The sequence below is a fragment of the Chrysochloris asiatica genome, unplaced genomic scaffold, assembly GCF_000296735.1.
Source record: "Chrysochloris asiatica unplaced genomic scaffold, ChrAsi1.0 scaffold00050, whole genome shotgun sequence".
Classification (NCBI taxonomy): domain Eukaryota; kingdom Metazoa; phylum Chordata; class Mammalia; order Afrosoricida; family Chrysochloridae; genus Chrysochloris; species Chrysochloris asiatica.
Genome location: NW_006408568.1, coordinates 13,504,653 through 13,520,612, shown reverse-complemented (window position 1 = coordinate 13,520,612; position 15,960 = coordinate 13,504,653). Strand labels below are relative to the sequence as shown.

The following is a 15,960-nucleotide window of genomic DNA, read 5'->3' as shown; positions in this document are numbered from 1 at the left end:
GTCATCACGGAGAAGCAATCACGTGCAGGAAGCGGAAGCGGAGCTCGAGAGAGAGCGAGTGTCTGTGTCTCCGGGAGAAGCCGAGACCCCGGCACTTTCTCAGATACAACACCCACGGATAATTGGCCTTCTCCCTTCTTCTCACGCCTGCTCTGTTTGCGGAGACCGACCTGAATTAGCAGCAATCCCTATCCTGCAGGGAGGGAGAAGGAACTCGGAGGCGTGTTCGCTCTGCCAGCTGCCCCACGCGCTTTTCCAGATCTGGTCTGGGCGTTCACTGGTCGGGTTGCCATGGCCACCCCCCGGAATTGCAAGGTGGACGCAGCTAGGGTGCAGGTGCTTAAGCAGGATCAGAAACGGCTCTGCAAGCTAGTGCAAGAAGGCCAGCTGCGAGCCCTGCAGGAGGAGCTACAGAGAATGGGAAGGCCAGCTGTGAGATGTCCGGGTCCAGCCGGGGACACTCTCCTGCACTGCGCAACTCGCCATGGGCATCGGGACATTCTGGCCTATCTAGCTGAGGTCTGGGAGATGGACATCGAGGCCACCAATCAAGACTACAAGCGACCTCTGCACGAAGCTGCCTCCATGGGCCACAGGGACTGCGTGCGGTATCTGCTACGCAGAGGAGCTGCTGTAGACTGCTTGAAGAAAGCGGATTGGTAGGTGGCATGTTTTCCAGAAAGCTCCATTGTAGAACCAAAGGTTTTCGAGTACTCCTATTTTGCCCCATTCTCCAACATCTTTCCTCAACTCCTAGGTCTCACTTCAGACCTGCTCAGTGGCAGGATCATCTTGCCCCAGCGTTTCCCTGGAGATGACACGACTTGCATTGTTTCTATTCTTGTAGGGTTAACTTTGGAGTCCTGGTGTAGCGCTGTAAGCTAATGCATCACACTGCAAAGTCGTTTGAACTGCAAGGTCGGTGGTTCAAGCTCACGAGCTGCTCCTTGGAAACCCTACACAGGGTTGCTATGGGTCGGAATCTACTGATGGTACTTAACAACAACAACAGTATTAACTTCTGATCAGGGCTATCAGTTCCTTCCAAACGGCACAGAGCATTAGCAGATGGAATATAATCAAACAGTGAGTGATGTTTATTTACACATGGTATGAATTCCAGGATGTGGTGTTCTTCTGGGGCCACCCAGCTAATTACTACCTCACCAGTTCCATTTTTATACTTTTGATTTTGAAGTAATTAGGAGAGTTTATAGAAGGTTACAAAGAAATGGTCAGTAACACCCTTCCCCCAATGTCCCTCAGTGTTAACATTTTGCATAACCATAGCACAATAACAAAATCAAAAAATCAGAATTGGTTCAATCCATAGAACTTATTCAGATTTCACCAGTTATAGGTTCATTTGTGTGTGAATAGCTCTATGCAATTTTATTGTAGGTGTATTGTGTTGTCAGGTGCTGTCGAGTTGGTTCTGGCTCATAGTGACCCTATGCACAACAGAACAAAACACTGCCAGGTCTTGCGCAGTCTTCACAATTGTGTTTGGGCCACTGTTGGCAGCCACTGTGTCAGTGTGTCTTGCTGAGGGCTTTCCTCATTTTCACTGACTCTACGGTACCATGCATGATGTTCTTTTCCAGGAACTGGTCCTTTCTGATAACATGACCGAAGTGTATGAGACAAAGTCTCACCACCATGGCTTCTAAGGAACATCCTGGCTTTACTTCTTCCCAGACAGATTTGTTTGTTCTTCTGGCAGTCTACAGTATATTTAATATTTTCACCAACACCATAATTCAAAAGCATCAGTTCTTCTTTGGTCTTCCTTTTTCATTGTCCAGCATTTGCATTCGTATGAAAATATCGTGTCTTGGGTCAAGAGCACCTTAGTCCTTTAAGTGACATCTTTACATAACTCCCACCACAGTCAAGATACACAACACCAAAAACCAAATGCATGTTGCTTGTTAGACTAGCATCATTTTTAGTACTCTGTCGGGCTCCATAGAGGTTATGAACATCTTATGGTCCATAACATAATAAAGTTCCTGCCTACAAATGATTCATGACCTGATCTAAACAAACATTGCAAACAGACATGTAGTTAAATAAAGCCCATCTGGTCCACTTGGGAGAGGAAATAGATATTATGTTTTGGGAGTTGGAAGTTGACCCATAAGAAATTCTACAACTAAGCATAAGACACATATTCTTGTGCTGTTGGTAAATTTGTTTAAACCGTTCCAAGAAACATACGGTCTCAATGTTGTTGTTGTTAAGTATTGTTGAATCAGTCCTAACTCATAGCAACCCTGTATAGGGTCTCCGAGGAGCTGCTGATGGGTTTGATCAGATGACCCTGCAGTTAGCAGTCCAGTGCATATCTTACAGTGCCACACCAAGACCCCATTATCTCATATACTCCTTGTAAAAATGTCTTGGGGTAGTGTCATCTAATCTCTACTAACTTCACCAGAGTGGAGGAGGAGAATAACTATTGGCATCACCAATTCAAGGCCAATTCCTATGAGGTAGAGATCAGATATGCTTCCACCCTTCAACTTCCTTTATCAGTTCCAACACCAGTTGTCCGTCCCACAACACTCTTTATAGGTTTGATCATTCCTTTGCCACACAGAAACAATCCAGGATCAGAAACTCTCAGGATACAGTTCTTTGATTATGACAGCCACTTTTTAGCCATGCCCGCAGGCACACCTCTCTCCTGTCCTTGGTCCCTCTGCCTGGCCCCTGCCCTGCTCTGGCAAATGTTGCAAAGTCTTTGAATTCTGCTGGTTACTGAGTTTGGACTGCCTCAAAGGCACTTAACAACAACAAAGTGCTCTAAGACGCCCTACTCTGCCTGAAGGCACTCAGCTTTCTTGCTTGTGGACTGGGAAGGCCACTGTGCCTATCCTGCCAGTCTCCTGGTTCTGCTGCTTCTTAGCCACTGCTTCTCATCGTCTCACATTGTCACTGGTGCCACAGCTCTCTGTCTCCTAGATCTACAAGGTTCTGCCCTGGGATCTCAGGTCATACTCCATTCCTGGCTCCTCCTCTTTCTTGATGAAGAAAGAGGCTTCTGCATCTGGCTCATTTTAAATCTAATGAGACAGCAAACCAACCGATCCCTACCTTAGAGTTCCATATACCTCATTTGTATGGTCCCACTTGACAAGCGTGTCATGTACCTTATTGATATGATTAGCAAGCGGACCTATCCCCATGGTGGACCACAAGCACCTCACATTTACATAGTCCTACCCAGTCATTTGGTAACGTAGTGGTTACAAATTGGGCTGCGAGCCGTAAGGTCAGCAGTTTGAAACTACCAGCTGTTCCGCGGGAGAAAGATGGGGCTTTCTGCTCCTGTAAAGATTTACAGCCTCGGAAACCCTGTACAGGGTCGCTATGAGTTGGAACCGACTCCACGGCACATAACAACAACAATACCCAGTCATTTAAGGAGCTCTGGTAGTGTAGTGGTTACGAATTGGTCAGCAGTTTAAAACTACCAGCTGTTCCGCAGGAGAAAGATGAGGCTTTTTGCTCCCGTAAAGATTTACAGCCTCAGAAACCCTGCACAGGGTCGCTGTGAGTCAGAACCAACTCAACAGCACATAACCACCACCACCACCCCCCAGTCATTTAAGATTGCTGGTTGTGTAATGGATTACATGTTAAGCTGGTAACCAACCACACAGCAAAAGAAAGATGAGGCTTTCTACTCCTGTAAAGATTTACAGCCTCTGAAACTCTAAGGAACAATTTATTCTGTGCTCTGGAGTCACTATGAGTCAGAATTGACTCAGTGACAGTGGGTTTTTTAGTGGACCCAGTCAGTTGATGAGACACAAAAACTATGTTTAGAAGAGTCATATCAAGGCAGTTCAAACCCACCAGGAGAAAGATGAGTCTTCCCTCAAAAGTACTTCCAGCCTCAGAAACCTTCTATAGGTTTGCAATGAGTCAGAATCCACTCATGGTACTGGGTTCGGCTCTCTGGTTTACATTCCTCAAAACAACTGTTGATAATATCCTCACAAAGAAATGCATTACAAGGACATGCTTCCTTTGTTTGCTTGGGGAAATAGACATAGTGATACATTTTGCTTATTCCCACCTTTCTGTCTTTATGAACTATCTTCTTCCCTATTTTTCCAAGTATCCTGCTTTACTTAAGAGTCATTCTCTCTGTGAAGCCTTTCCTGAATATTCCAGCCCTCAATTTATCTGGGTTTCTCCCTCCTAATACATCTATCGTTCACTGTCATTACCGTGGGGCCCATGGGTGACTTAAATGGCTTGCATTCAACTACTAACCTAAAGATTGGTAGTTTGAGATCCATAATTGGGGGGGATACCAAGGTCAGTTGGCATAACGTAGTCCACAAAGACAAGGTTCTACATCATGCTTTGGTGAGTAACAACTTGAGTTTTAAAAGCTAGTGAGAGGCCCTACAAGGAGCAATTACTTGTCTCTCCCATCCAGAGCAAACAAGGGTGAATAAAATTAAAGATATATGGAAACAGCCCCCAAATCCTCACTGAAACCACACCAACCTCAGCCTCCATGATCCTGAGACCAGAAGAACTACATGGTGTCCAGCTACCACTGCTGGGCACTCTGAAAGGAATCACAATCGGAGATCCAAGATAGAGTGGTAGAAAAAAGTAGAACAAAACTCAAAATCACAACAACAACAACAGGCTTACTAGTCTGATGGAAACTGGTGAAACCCCTGAGACTATGACTCTTAGCCCCTCTTCAGACCTGGAACTGAACTCAGCTCTGTGTTCAACTTTCAATCAAATAATGGACAAGTCTAGAGGGTGACCAACAACCCCAGGGAGGAGGTACCACTCCTTAGAGAAATCAACCATATACGATCAAAAGGACAGTATTTGCCCAGGAATAAAACTCAGAAGGCATAAGAAAGAGGGATGAATGGAAACGGTTACACACAGGGAGGAAGTGGGAAGAATGCTGCTCCATTGTGGGGACAACAATCAGTGTCACAAAAGAGCATGAACTGTTGAATGACAAACTAGTTGGCTTTATAAACTTTCATTCAAATCACAATAAAAAGTTGAAAATTGAGTAAAGATTTACAGAGAAGATCATCAGTTTTACTTCCAACAAATCATACATTCTATTTCATTTCAGTGATTGCAGTCTACTCCTTGAGATTTTTATTTCCATTCCACCCTTCCTTTCCAACCTTCCTGAACTTCGTCCTTAGATAAATGCTGCCCTTTTAATCTTGAATGGTTAACCATTCCATGGTGAACATGCTTTACTAGTGTTGTCCCCATATACCAACCTGCCTATCACATGGCTACAAATTGAGCCATGAGGCTGAGTTGTTCCAGATCTGAAGGGTGATCAAGTTCCATAGTCTCCGTTCCTCCAGTCTCTTTCTGACCAATAAGACTGGTATATATATATATAATTTTGAGTTTGGGTCCACATTTTTCTTCTTCCCTATCCAGGACATTCTAATGTGATTCCTTTTCAGAATAGTTGATAGCGATAGCCAAGCACCATCTAGTTCTTCTGAGCTCAGGGTTGTGGAAACCGGTGTTCACATGTCCCATTTGTCCACTGGATTCATTGAGTCCAACCACTTCAATTTTCATCGCTCCTTTCCCCGCACTGGGAGAAACCAATAGTTGCGCTTTAGGTGGCACTTATGAGCTTAGAAGATCCCAGGAGCTATCTGTGGCTCTGCACTTATCCTAAGCACTGTACCAGGACTCCCAGTCTCGTTTGCTGTTGTTACTGTTAGGTGCCATTGAGTTGGTACAGAGTTATAGCGACTCTGTGCACAACAGAACGGAACACTGTAATGAGCATTTCTCAAGCTGGAGGAACTGAAGAAAAAATTCAAGCCTCGACTTTCGTTATTGAAAGATTCACTGGGAAAATTATTGAATGATGCAGAATGCATCAAGAAAAGATGGAAGGAATACACAGAGTCATTGTACCAAAAGGAAATGGTAAATGTTCAACCATTTCAAGAGATACCATATGAACAAGAGCCAATGATACTCAGAGAGGAAGTCCAAAGTGCATTGAAAAAAGTGGCAAAGAACAAAGCACCAGGAATTGATGGAATACAAATTGAAATCTTTCAGGAAAGTGAGGCGGCACAGGAGGCACTCACTCATCTCTGCCAAGAAATTTGGAAGACGACTATCTGGCCGACTGATTGGAAGAGATCCATATTTGTGCCCATTCCAAAGAGAGATGACCCAACAGAATGTGGAAATCATCGGACAATCTCTTTGCTATCCCATGCAAGTATAGTTTTGCTAAAGGTAATACAGAAATGACTACAATCATACATTGACAGAGAACTTCCAGAGATTCAAGCTGGATTCAGAAGAGGCTGTGGAAACAGTGCTTATCCTACAGTGCCACGCCAGGGTTCCTTAGTCTCATTTGTTGTTGTTGTTAAGTGCCATTGAGTTATTTCCAACTCATAGCGACCCTGTATAGGGTTTTCAAGGATCAGCTGGTGAGTCTGAACCACTGACCTTGTGAACGAAACACTGCCTGCTCCTGCACCAATCTCAAATTTGTTGCTGCACTGGAGTTTAAATAAAACAAAAAGTACGGAATTCTTTGGGGAAGGGTCATTGTTGTTCTGGTTAAGTGCCATTGAGTTAGTTCTGATTCGTAGTGACCCTGCATAGGGTTTCCAAGGCTGAACATCTTTGTTGGAGCTGAGAGCCTGGGGAAGGGTTGCTGTTGTTGTTAAGTGTCGTCAAGTCGGTTCTGACTCACAACAACCCTGTGCAGGGTTTCTGGGAATGGCTGATGGCTTTGAACTACCAACATTGTGGAGAATATGTAAAGCAACAATATTCTGATATTTTTGTTTAATGATATTTACATAATTTTTATAAATAATTATGATTTTATATCAATACTTTTTGACTTACCCTCATATAACAAAACACAGAGGGGATATAGTCACAGAAACTTCTAAGACCTATCCAAACACATCACAGGACTCAATTACTGGGCTTGAAGGCTAAGGACCATAATCCTTGACGTCTAAATCAATTGTCATAACACAGTTCATAAAGATAATGCTCTACATTCTAGTTTGGTGAGTAGCATCTGGGGTCTTTAAAATTTTGCAAGTTGTCATCTAAGACTGATGTTCACATGTTCCTTTAGTCCAGTGGACTAATTTATTCTAAGCACATTCAATTCTTATTACTCTTCTTTCTTCCACACATGAAGAGACCAACAGCTGCACCTTAGATGTCCACTTATGAACTTTTAAGATCCTAGACACTACTCACCAAAGTAAAATGTTGAACATTGTCTGTGAGGGTTATGTTATGTCATTTGACCCTGGTGTTCCCTGAGACTATGGTCCTGAGCCCCCAGGCTCAGTAACTCATTGCCTTAAGATGTTTGATAATATCTAGTTTTTGTTATTTTCCCACTGTATGCTCCACCACATTCATAGTTCTATTTTCAGGAAAGGTAAATACTCATGTACAAATATCCTCTTCCAAACTCTTATATACTTGTGGGTATGCTCCTACTCTTCCTCCCATAGCCGCTCAGCCTGTGTGTCTGTCTGCAGAGCACTGTTGTTCCAAAACTTATTCTTGGCTTTTCATAAAAATTAGAGCATACAGTATTTGCCCTTTTGTGTGATTGACTTATTTCATTCAGCATAATGTCTTCCAGATTCATTCATTCTATAAGAGATTTTTCAGTCATCATTTTCTTTATTATTGGATTGTATGTATGCACTGCACTTCGTTTATCCATTCACCCGTTGAGAGACATGTGGGTTGTTTTCATCTTTTTGCTATTATGAATAATCTTTTTGCTATTATGAATAATGCTGCAATGAACATGAGTGTGCTCATGCGTCAGCATAATTTAATAAATGGACACTAATTGAAGTGAATGGGAAAAGTTCCAGAATATCTCTTATGCAATCATTATTCAGGGCCAAATGTGTATGGTTTTTATTAGCCCTTTCTCACTTCAGTACTATACTACAAGCTAGCTGAGAAACAGCTTTGCCTCCAAGTACTCCACTCTTATGGGTACACATATGTCACAATCATTTCCCCCTTGCTCTTTCTTCCAGAAAGCTCATGGCAGGCAGAGATGTTGCCAGTCAGAGCTGTTTCCTTGCCTACTAGATCCTGAATCCTCTAGGTTTTCTGTCTATACTAAGGTATGCATTTTCTGAAGACCCTGCCCCTCATTTGAAATGTCTCAGCTGTCCCCTCCATCTGACAGCTTGTTTTGGTTGGCTTTAGGACTCCTTTAATGATGGCGTGTACAAGGAAGAATCTTGAGGTAATCCAAGACCTTGTGGAACATGGTGCCAATCCACTTCTGAAGAACAAAGATGGTTGGAACAGCTTCCACATTGCCAGCCGAGAAGGTGACCCTTTCATCCTCCAGTACTTGCTCTCTGTCTCCCCAGCTGCCTGGAAGACAGAGAGCAAAATTAGAAGAACTCCTCTGCACACTGCAGGTATGGCCCACAGATCTGCAGATACAAACATGCAGTAGGCTTCATCCAGCACCTCAGAGCATCATCTAGTCCAAGTCACCCTTTCTGCATTGTGGTTGGCGGTCCAGTGCTTATCCTACAGCACAGCACCACACCAGGCTTATAATGAAATATCTGTGCCTGAGGAGCCTGCATGGTGCAATGGTTAAGAACTCAGCTGTTAACTGAAAGGTCAGTGGTTTGAACCTACCAGCTGCACCTTAAGAGAAAGATATGCAATCTTTCCATAAAGATTACAGCCTTGGAAGTAATATAAGGTAGTTCTATAGGGTCATTATGAGCCATAATCAGCTCAATAGCACACAACAACAGCAGTGGTAATGTCAAATATAAATTTAGGGTTCAGTTTTCAGTCTTTGAAACAGTTATCCTGACTCTGAACTCTATTTATAGATAACTTTAACCAAAAGCAAAGTTGCTGTGACTTAAGATATTAATTGAGGTTATAACCAAACACTTTGATGGAATGAGTCACTGGGCTGGGGGCTTAGGATCATCTTCTCTGGGGACAATTGGCATAACATAGTCCACAAAGACACTATGTTACATCCCACTTTGGTGCATAGCAACTGGGATCTTGAAAGTTTGCAAGTAGCCATCTAGGATGTAACTATTGGTCTCTTCCTGTCTGGAGCAAAGAAGAGTGGAGAAAACGAAACTCAAGGAAACAATTAGTCTAAAGAACTAATGGATCATGAAAAACACAGTCTCCACAACCATAAGACCAGAAGAACTAGATGGTGTCCAGTTACCACTACTGAACCACTCTGATCAGGATCACAATAGAAGGTCCTGGAAAATGCATAACAAAATTAGAAATTACAGAAAAGACTAGACTTACTGGACTGATAGAGACTGGCAGAACCTTGAGACTATGACCCCTAGATACCTTTCAAACATGAATCCACCCCAGGAAATTACCAAAAAGGAAATCTATATATATTTATTGATACTGCATATATTGTTGTTACTAAGTGTCGTCGATATATGCTATTGTTATTGTTAAGTGCCACTGAGTCATTTCCAACTCTTAGTGACCATGCATAGGATTTCCGAGGTTATAAATCTTGTGGGAGCAGAAAGCCTCATCACTCTCCCACAGAATAGGTGGTGGGGTTGAACTGCCAACCTCATGGTTAGCAGTCCAGTACTTATCCTATAGAGCCACCATGCTCCGCACATATATATATATACTAATGGGATTAAGGAGCTCAAGAGTCCAAATCAATAAACTTAGTAAATTTAGGTAAACAACCTGTAACCTTTTGGGTAGTACATTGAATTAGGACATAGTCCTTTTAGTTCCTCTAAAAATCAACAGCTATGAAATGAGATAGTCTAGGAAATACGCATAAATCATTCTCTAGCCATAGTTGAAAGTTAAGGACCCAGGAAACCCTTTTCAAAACTTCACAAGTAAGTGAAAAAATTTTTCTCTATTAACAGTTCCCCACAGCACCTAGTTATTCATACCTACTTGTGGAGAACAGATAGTCAAAGTGTTTTTTAGTTGAATACAGTCCTAGTGTGTGATGCTGTAGGATAATGTACTGGGCTGCAACGTTGGTTGGACCATAAGGTCTGTGATTCAAGCTCACCAGCCACTCCTCGGAAGCCCTATACAGGGTCACTATGGGTCAGAACTGACTCAATGGCACTTAACAACAAACAACAACCCACTTTTTTAGTATGTATAGTGAATACTGTAGAACGCATGGGACTTTTGTTAATGGAAAGGTCTTTTGTTCAGACCCACCTGCCCCTCTCAGAAACACTATACAGGGTTGCTATGAGTCAGAACCAACTCGACTGCACAAAGCAACCACAACAACCTTAAATTCCTGGTGATTTTGTCATGTATTACTATTAAAATGTTTTGCATTTCCTGGGCAAAACTGACTGGCTTTAGGATTTGCGACACAAAAATAGGGAGATAAGTTTAGGATTGAAAATTTGCCGGGAAAGTGGTCATAAAGATAAGATGATAATGGAGTATTGGCTATGTGCACGTAAAATGAAAGTATCATTCTTTAGTCCTTAGCCAGCTAAATTTTTATTTTTCTAGGGTAGTAATAGTGTACCTAATTTAATTATTCCTTCTTGTAACGCATAACCAAAGGAATGGGGCAGAGAGAGGATCCAGGAGGTAAGAAGCACCTCACTTGGCACTAAAATGCTCTAATTCTCAACTTTCTTCTCCTAGCAATGCATGGGTGTTTGGAGGCAGTAAAAGTGCTTCTCAAAAGGTAAGGAAAACAAACAGCCAATTGGGGAAAACATTGGTTAAATATGACAGAGTTAATATTGATACTATATAAAAGGCTCAGCTAGATTGTTAAGAAAGACACTAAGCTCCCAAAAGAACAATGCACTAAAGACATAAGCTCAAAGAATATAAAGTAAACATAGCCAACAAATAGATGAGGAAAACATTTCCAGTGGCAGAATCATCCATTAATTTGCTCATTCCACACATATTCATATATTCATTCAGTGCCTACTGTGAACTAAACAAGGTACAAGATTCAGGGCTACAAGAGAAAGGAGACAGACATGGTTTCTACCTTCATGGAACTCACAGCACCAAACAGACACCAATGATAAAGTCTTATCACATGTGTGTGGTGTCATGAGCTCCACTGATATGATCCAAGTCATATCAATCCAGTGGGTGTTACAAAAAATTGCAGGAGACCTATCTGATGTTATAATAGGAAGACCTAACCTGGCCTAAGAGTAAGGAATTTTAGTGCTAGTAATATTTAAGCTATGACCTGAAGGAGGAATAGAAATTAGGTAGCTGAAAATGGGAGGCCAAGAAGCATTTCAGCATCTGCAAATGCTCTAAGCCAGGAAAAAGCATAGTACATCTGAGAAACAAAAAGAATTTCAATATGTGCTGACGGCTCACCAGCGAAGGAAAGAAGGTGTGAGATGAGGCTGGAGAGGATGGCCAAATTTAGAACACGTAGGATGCTGTAGCTTGTTTTAGATATTATTAGCATGCAGGATGCCATTGGAGGGCTATAAGCAGGGATGTAATAGGAGATTTGAATTTTTCAAAGATCCTTTGGTTGCAAAATAGGGACCAGGTTGAGCAAGAGTGGGAGCTGCAAAACCAGTGGAAGGCTAGTGCAGAAAAAGAAGAGAAACGTAGGGTAGCTGGGCTGAGGAGATGACTCTAGGCATAAGCAAAGTAGAAAGATTTGGAGATACTTAAGATGTAGAATCAATAGGTCTAGGTTTATACTTTGATAAAGGGAATGAGGGAGAAGGAGAAGTCAACAATGACTTTCAAGGTTTTAGTTAAGTGCTCTGGCAGGTAGTGCCCATGCTCTGTCCTGAGATACAGAACACTCAAGGTGGAGAAGGTTTGTGGGGGAGAAGATGATACATTTCCTTTGGGACTTGTTGTTTCATACACCCATGGCACATTCAAGTAAAAGTATCAAGTAGGCAGTTAGATACAGAGATCTGAAGCCAAAAGAAATATGGGCTGAGATGGAGTTCCTGGGTGGCACAGATGGGTAAGCCCTCTGGTGGTTCAAACCCCCGCAGAGGCCCTTGGAAGACAGGCTTGCGAATCTCTTTTTGATAGGTCAAGGCCTTAAAAATTCTATGGAGCACTGTTGTACTTTGCACATGTGGGGTTGCCATGAGTCAGAATCGATTTGACAGCAACTAACAAAAACATGGACTGAGGTTCAAATGTGGAATTAATCAACAAAGAGGTGATGATTGAAGCCATATGAGTGGGGAGAAAATGTTTAGTAAGACCAGGGTCTAATATAATGTCCTGAAAAGCATTGTTTATGTGTAGGGCTAGCATACTTGATTATCTACAGATTTATAAACATTCACACATTCATCAAACATTTTTAAAAGTATCTCCTGTGTGTTAGGTGTTGGGTGATAAATAAAACAAGCAGTCTTTTCCCTAATGGAATCTATAGGCTAATGTGGATGACAGCTATAGGTAAATAGCCCATAAATAAATATATTGATTAAAAGTTGTGATAATACTACAAAGAAAAGGTACAGCTGCTATGAGAGAGCAGAGGTCCTAATTTAGACTGAGGAGTGAAGAAAGGTCTTTGTGAAAGTCACATTTAAGCTGAAGCCTGAAGGATGAGTTGGAGTTAGCCACATGACAAATAGAGGAATAATGTTGAAAGCAAAGGAGATTAGCAAGTGCAAAGACACAGAAGACATTGACAGCAGGGGGACCAAGAACATTGGAACAAGTTAAGGGTACAGGGACAGTGGTGTAAGAGGAGCCGTAGAGAGAAGCAGCAGGTGTTACATAATTCCGAGCTTTGTAGGTCATGTTAAAGATGTTCAATGTTGTCCTTTGTACAGTGGGAAGCAGTTAAAGGTCTTAAGCAGCAAATGACCTTATACTAATTCTATTGTGAAAAGTGTACTGTCCATTGCTGTGGAGAAGGGATTAGCAAGGCATTCATCACAGTGAAAAAGTAGACAGATATTGCTAATCAACATGGCTATTTGGTTTAAAAGGGTAAAATTGAAGACACAGAGAAGGATACAGAGTTTAAAATACTTTGAAAGCAGATTTGATAGAGTTTGGAAATAGATTGATTATGGAGCCAAGGGAAAAGCGGTGGTAACACAAATGGCCACAAGGCTTTAGCATGATAAACGATGCAGACGACTGTGCCATACGAAATGGGAAATTCTCCAGAATGAACCATAGGTGAGGCCACAAAATGAGCCTCAATAAATTCAAAAACATTGAAATATAATACAAAGCATCTTCTCTGCTTGTAATGGTATAAAACTAGAACTCAATAACTAACTGAAAGAACAAGGGGTAAAAACACATGGAAACTGAATAACATCTTACTAAGAAACTATTGAGTAATAGAAGAATTAAAATTTCTTAGAATCAAATAAGAATAAAAGTACCATATAATAAATCCTTTGGGGCACCACAAAAGCAGTGCTCAGAAGAGAATTTATAACAATAAATAAACATATCAGAAAAGAAGAAAGTGCCAAATTAATAGCTTTCCTTGACAACTCAAATAAATAGAAGGTTCAAAAGAAGTTCACAGTTGCCAGAAAAAAGAAAACAGTTAAAGATTAGAGAAGAACTCAAAAAAATAGAAAACAGAAAAATAATTTTTTTAAAAATCAATAAGGCCAGAAGTTGACTCTTTGAAAGGGTCAACAAAGTTGGCCAACCACTGGCAAAGCTGACAAAGGAAATAAGAAGATACAAATAACCAAAATAAGAAATGAGATGGGTGACTACAGAACCAATCAAGATTAAAAAGTATCATAACAGAATACTATGAAAAATTATACTCCAATAAATTTGAAAACCAAGACGAAACAGACAAATTCTAGAAACATACCACTTACCTAAACTAACACAAATAGAGGCAGAAAATTTGAGCTGATTCATAACAAAAGAAGAAATTGAAGATGTCATTGGGAAAAAAACAACCTCCCAGCCAAAAAAAAAAAAAAAAGTCATGGTCTTATTAGAGAATCCTACCAAACATTCAGAGAACCAGTTCTAATCAAACTGTTTCAGAACATAGGGAAGAAGGAATATCCCTAATTCATGAAACCAGCATAACCCGGATACAATGCCAGTCTAAGACACCATCAGAAAAGAAAAATACAGACCAGTATATCTTCATGACTACTTTACATGGATATAATGTAAAATTTCTCAACAAAATTCTAGCTAACTGAATTCAACAGCTTATCAAAAAAATAATATATCATGATCAATGGAAGTCATACTTGGAATACAGGGATAGTTCAATAATAGAAAACCAATCAGTGTAATTCTACACATAACTAAAACAAAGGTAAAGAAATACATGAGCATCGTAATAGATGCCCAAAAAAGGCATTTGATGAAATCACACCCTTTCCTAATAAAAACTCAGCAAAATAGGAAAAGAAGGGAAAGTCCTCAACATAATTAAAGTCATGTATACAAAACCAACAGCCAACATTACTCTCAATAGAGGAGGATTGAGAGAATTCCCCTTAGAGAATACGAACAAGTTAAGGAAGCTTTTTATCGCCACTGTTATTTAACATAGTTCTGAAAGTTCTGGCTAGAACAACAAGACAAGAAAGGAAATAAAGTGAATCCAAATAAGAAAGGAAGAAGTAAAACTTTTTTTTTTGTAGATGACATGATCCCAGAGACTCCATAAGGAAGTTACTGGAATTAATAGAATGATTCAGCAAAGTGATTCACAAAAATCAGTTGGGTTCCTCCAACAAGGGAACTCTGAAAAGGAAATCAAGAAATCAGTACCATTTACAATAACACCCAAAGAATAAAATATCTAGAAATAGATCTAACCAGAGACGTAAAAGACTTATACAAAGAAAATATAAAACACTACTACAAGAAACTAAGCGGTTCAAGCTTACCAGCTGCTCCTCGGAAACCCTATACAGGATTGCTATGGGTCAGACTCTACTCGATGGCACTTAACAACAACAACAAGAAACTGAAAGAGATCTACATAAATGGGAACGCATTTCATGCACATGGATTAAAAGACTAAACATTGTGAAAATATTAAATACTACTAAAAGTGATCTATAGGATAATGTGATCACAGCAGCATTCATTAATGAAATGGAAAACTACTTTACAATTGCATATGAAAAGGAAGGAGACCCCAAAGAGCTTAAATAATATTAAAGAAGAACAAAGCAGGGGATTCCTGATCTCAAAAATTACTATACAATCAGAGTAATCAAAATAGTCTGGTACTGGCACAAGAATAGATACATAGACTAATGGAAGAGAATTGAGAACCCAGAAGTAAGTCCATCTGTCTGTGACAACTGATCTTCAAAAAAGGGTCAGAGTCCATTCAACAATTTTAACAAATTGTGCTGGCAAAGTTGGATATCCATATGAAGAAAAATTAATCAGGATCTATTTCTCACACCATGTACAAAAACTAACTCAAAATTACTCAAAGACTTACTGTTAAAACTAAAACTATAACGTTCCTAGAGGATAACATGAGTCAAAACTAAGGGACCTAATTTTTGTCATAAATATTTTATCAGACAAAACTAAAAATACATAAATGAAAGAACACAAATGAGACCATTGCAACCCCCTCAAAAACAAACAAACAAACAAAAAACCCCACCAATGATCATTGAAAGACTTTACTAGGAGATTATAAAAAGAACCTGCAAACAAACAAAAAAAATCTTTGGCAAAGACACTGCATAAAGGTCTAATTCAGGGTTGAGGAGCATCTGACTTGTGGGCCATATAATGCCCATGAGATCTTTTGGTCTGGCTCTGCCAAGACAACCATACTTGTATCAAATATTTTGTTGTTATGTACTGTTGAGTTGGTTCCAACCCATAGTGACCCTGTATAGGGTTTCCAAGGAGCAGCTGGTGAGCTTGAAC

At 40.6% G+C, this 15,960-nt stretch overlaps 1 protein-coding gene across 1 annotated transcript in view; it reads left to right on the top strand.

Annotated features, from left to right (window-relative positions):
* Positions 1-291: 291 nt before the first annotated feature.
* The window catches only part of ANKRD16 (ankyrin repeat domain 16), a 31,608-nt gene continuing 15,939 nt past the window's right edge, over positions 292-15,960 (top strand). Inside the window, exons 1-3 of the mRNA XM_006862791.1 lie at positions 292-659; positions 8,266-8,486; positions 10,729-10,771. Of these exons, the coding sequence (XP_006862853.1) occupies positions 292-659; positions 8,266-8,486; positions 10,729-10,771 (632 nt within the window). The remainder of the gene's footprint in view (positions 660-8,265; positions 8,487-10,728; positions 10,772-15,960) is intronic.